The following is a 4,864-nucleotide window of genomic DNA, read 5'->3' as shown; positions in this document are numbered from 1 at the left end:
TGAAATCAGCTGGGCTGAAGGAAGGAAATGCCTAAAACATGCAGGGCAGTGAGCCTTGAGGACCAGGGTTGGGAAACACTGCAGTAAAAGACACATGCTCATTTTTGTCCGTGATTCATTTCAGTTGGTTGCTTGTTCAGTCTGACTGTAACCCAATGAATTTTTTCATGCCATGTGAGCTGATAAGTAGGTGTGAGTGTGTGTATTATGTGTCCATGTCACTCAAATAGCAGCATGTGCCCTGACATGCTTCTCATTTCATCAGTGGCAGGGCTCAGCTGTCTGTCTGTCTCTGTGTGAGTATCCTGGCTTAAAAGGGTCCTAAAGCAACCATTTATTGATCTCTCCTATATCTCCTCTGTAGAAGCAAAGGTTTCATAACTTTGCTATCCTACAGCATACATATGTGTTAACATAATGCCAATAAAGAAAGACATCAATAATAACCAAGAGAAGCGATAAATGCTTTCCATCAATCTGGTAGAGGTTAAGTGGGCATTTCCAAAACATTGAGATACCCTGATAAAGCGGGTTTTCTTGAAATGTCCTCAGACAGAAAACCAAAGAACTGTTGCTCATTTTTACCTTAACAGTATTTCTTAAACAAATACACACAAAATATTTCTTTCTTTTGCTTAACAGAAAGCCAACATGAACACCATAAACAAAATCTGTCACCAACTGAAGGAACCAAACTCTAACATTCCATTTTAAGTCACAACAACAAACATCAAAGACGAGCCCTCCCAGCTGTCTTCCTCCCTGGACATTTGGTGAGTGGTTGAGAAGTTGGTGGGTTGGGGAAGCAGCATAGTGTTTTCTATTAAAAGCAAGAGCTCAGAGTTCACAACCTGGACTGATCCACCTTACCACATATACTCTGCAGCGCTTCGTTGAACGCTACAGCTTCAGTGTATTTATTTCAATGCATACTTAGTATATGTGTCACACTGAGATCTTCACTTCAACGGTTTCCTGTGGGATTAAGGATTATTACGGCACAGATATGCACCTTCATAAGGTCCTGATTTTTATCACATGGATTCTTTGTGCATATTCTGGTAAGAATTTTTTTTATATTTCTGAGTAATTTGGTGTTAAGGAATTTGGCAATTGGTTCTGAAAACAGATTCTGAAGGGTCTTATTTATAACTGCATTTATGACATAACTCTTCTAATCCTAGAATTTGAAATCATGTGAGGTCTCTGATCGGATTTTATAGGAATTCATTTTTAAAACTGGCATTGTACGTGTGACCTAAGAATCTAATTTATATGTTAAAAATACATGTCACATATGTAGATATGCAGTGATAGCAAGTTAGACACAGTGGAAAGTTACCCTATAACCCAACTGTACAAAATGGTAGCTAGCAAGTAGAATGTGACTCTTTATGAAAAACAGTCTTAGTCCAAAATGTTTCTGATACTACTGTTTTACAAAATTAAAAGGATATTTTTTTTAAATATAAGTTGAAAAACATTGCAATGAAAATGTGGGCAGAAAGTGATAAAAATCCAAACACATATAATCATTTTTCATAATTTTCAGCAAGTACTATCACTATAACAATGTATGTATGGTATGCAGATGTTTGTATGGGAAAATATAAGTCATATAAATCTAAGGATTTTAACATTGTTTGCTTAAAATGTATATGAAATTTACTATAAGTGATGTCCCCTTAAAGACATAGCTAAGGTCACATATTTGTCACAGTGACCTTTTAGTCTCACATATAGGTACACTCTGCTTCCTCCAACCATCGGAATTGGATAAAAAAATATTGTAATCAGCATATAATAATTTAGTTCAGGTTTGTCAAAAATATTGGTACAAAAAAACACTCTATATTGTCCCTTATGTGTTTTAACTAATAATGTCAGAGTTTCATTCGTTGTATTAGTTCAGATTTGATCAGTATATGTAGTTTATGTTAACCACAGAAGATGAAATAGACATTAGGTAGAAGACTAAGAATCAGACGCAGAGATCTGCATTTTACAGTTCAGCAGTTGCGGTATTCTCAAAGTCTTACAAATGATTTGCATATTTCCTGACACAATTTCTTTCTAAGACAAGCCAAATTACTGCCATGTAAACAATTTTAAAATGGTGGAGGCAGGAGGCAACAAATACCATACTGTCTGGAGTAGTGCTGTCCTAAGTCGGTTCTCAACATACAGCATTGCGGATGTTTCAGATCTTTCTCTGGTTTAGCACACCTGAACAAAATGATGGCTCATTAACAGAATCTGCCAAACTTTGACATGCAGAGGAAGTAATTGGACCATTTCAATCAGCGGTGTTGGAACAGAGAGACATTTAAAGCCCCCTCCACCGTTTTGTCACCCCATTGCTGGCGCAGTAGAACACCAGCAAATAGCAACTTAGAGTGGTCAGTGACTGACAGCTCCAGGTGTTTCTTCTTCCCTTCTATTTCTGTTCTTGGATAAAATAACACGGTCTTGACAACAAAAAGGATGTAAGCAGACATTAACAGGGAAAGATAATGACAAATACAAGAAATGTACGAAATACTACACCAACCCTGACCTTCTGATCTTTGACGAAAACTTGAAATAGAACATATAGAAGAAAACTGAACCTTCATGTGTGAGGGTACATGTGCATGCCCTCTGTTGCTGGCTTAATGTAACTTGATCCCAGCTTGTCCAGTTCAGGCTGGGGGAAACTTGCCAGTACATTCCCGGGATAGCATACAAAGGATGCCACTTGGCTCCCACTGCTGTCTGTTGGGTCAAGTGTACTGATCTGTCTGACATGTTTACTATCACAGCAAAGGCACTGACCATCCCACTTACTGTAAATATGAAAGAACTACAAATTTCAATGTATTTCTTTGGGATTTTATGTGATATGCCAACACAACGTAGCGTCCAATGGTGAAGTGGAAGGAAAGGGCTACAAGTCTTTAATTTTTTAAACAATACTGCAATGCTCTTGAGGAATACGTCTTGCCAGCATATCACATCTAGATGCTCAAATTTCTGTAAGCAGGAGAAATACATTTGCGGAAATGAGGCTTAATATGTAAAAGCTCTTCTGAGTGGTAGATACAAGTCAAAAGACGCTATATAAGTTCAGCACAAACTGAAAGGGTTGCCCAGTCTTTGCAAAATGGTTTCAGCTTAGTCAGATTCAATTCTCACCTCAGATTCCCAGTTAGACATTGGAGTGACTACAGATTTCTTTTTGCCAGGTCTATGAATTTAAGTGGACAGTCATACTGTACACCACTCTTTTCAGATTGGTGTAAAGAATTTAAGTAAAGGTGTATTTTTTCTTCCATTTCACAATTATGCACCACAGTAGATACCCAGGGATTGCAGAGATTAGGTACCACAGCAACCCTCAAATAGCTAAAATCTACAAATATTTGAGAGCTCTCTAAAAACTCTTAAAACTTCCTATTTTAGTAGTTCACAGATCAAAAAAATACCTTAATATGCATTAATACACACAACAGAAACCACTTTGGCACTACCGCAAAAGTTAATTGGTCCTTCTGAATTGGCGGCTTTGCAAATGCAGCCAATAGTAGCAGCATTGCTTTCCGACCTGAATTTTCTGTCGAACATTGTACACATGCTATACAAAGAAATCTGCGAATGGTTAAATTTTCCACAAATAATTTCAAGCTACAGTCCACAGAAATGTCCACAAATAGGTCCACTGTACATTGTCCCCCAAATAACAAGACTGGTGTTTGTCTGAGGTTGCAACATGGCAAAATGTGAAGAAGCTTAAGGGGTATGACTACTTAAATTAGCGGTTCTCAACGTGGGCGGTACCGCCCCCCCAGGGGACGTTCAGAGGACAGCAGGGGGCGCTGGCGGACATTTTTACAAAAGGGGGGCGCTGGGATGCCTTTGGGGGGCGTTTAGTCAAAGGTAAACTTTACACTTTAAATGCACAACAATACCAGTTTAGACTTTGAGCAACTTGGTAAAACTGTATTGTGTAACATTAAATCATGCTTGGCTGCAACTGTATCGATGGCAGCTCTTCTTCTATTCAGTGTTTGTAGCTTCTGTTAGCTTCTTGGCGCAGCTCCGTTCTGAAGCTGCTACTAGCTTCACCGCATCAGTTCAGCGTTACACCGGCTGATGACGTTGCTGTGATTCACTTTGTCTGGTATTTATATGTTTTCGCATGTGATCATATCTAAGCAGCAACTTATTTTAAAACGTGTTTAATTTCCGTTTAAAGGCTGCCCGCTTCCATATAAGGACAACAGAAAATCGCTTTTATAAACATGTAATTACTAAAATCAGATACCCTCACTGTGTATCCCTCTGAAAAATGAACCCATTTAAATAAAGAAATCAAGAAATCCCTCCATGGGTGATACCWCGATAGAGAGCGTTCATTTTATAGCGTTAACACGGAGCTGCAAGTGGTCCGGTATGAAACGGGGTGATAGAACAACACAGCACTTTTAAATTTCAATATCAGAATGCAGAAATTGTTTCCATTGTTTTAAAAGGTTTATGTCAGTCTGCCTTTTCCCCATCGATTCGCTTCCCGACCGCCCTGCACCTTAGGGGGTCAAAAAAACAAAACAAAACAAAACAAAAGAACGACGTGCACATTGCGAAAAACTCTGAAACAGGAGAAGCGGGACAAAAAACGGAGCGACGAACTAGATGTGAATTATGGCATAAAAACAGAGAATCCGACGCTGAGCAGTGAAAAATCAACACATGATGTGAAACACATGACGATTAGGCGGCGCAGCAGGWGATGAGTGAAGATTACTGATGGTCAATAAATGATAAAATAAATGTAGCAACAGGAAAGAAACTAAAGTGGACATAGCAATAAACCAAGAGAGGATAA

The 4,864-nt window shown here is 38.6% G+C and overlaps 1 protein-coding gene across 1 annotated transcript in view; it reads left to right on the top strand.

Annotated features, from left to right (window-relative positions):
* Positions 1-824: 824 nt before the first annotated feature.
* Positions 825-4,864, top strand: part of chrna1 (cholinergic receptor, nicotinic, alpha 1 (muscle)) — a 15,969-nt gene continuing 11,929 nt past the window's right edge. The window contains exon 1 of the mRNA XM_008429076.2: positions 825-1,061. Coding sequence (XP_008427298.1) covers positions 941-1,061 — 121 coding nt within the window. The 5' untranslated portion in view covers positions 825-940. The remainder of the gene's footprint in view (positions 1,062-4,864) is intronic.

This window comes from Poecilia reticulata, linkage group LG15, assembly GCF_000633615.1.
Source record: "Poecilia reticulata strain Guanapo linkage group LG15, Guppy_female_1.0+MT, whole genome shotgun sequence".
In the NCBI taxonomy this organism is placed as follows: Eukaryota; Metazoa; Chordata; class Actinopteri; order Cyprinodontiformes; family Poeciliidae; genus Poecilia; species Poecilia reticulata.
The sequence above is the reverse complement of the archived record's forward strand: the minus strand, read 5'-3'. Positions and strand labels throughout refer to the sequence as shown.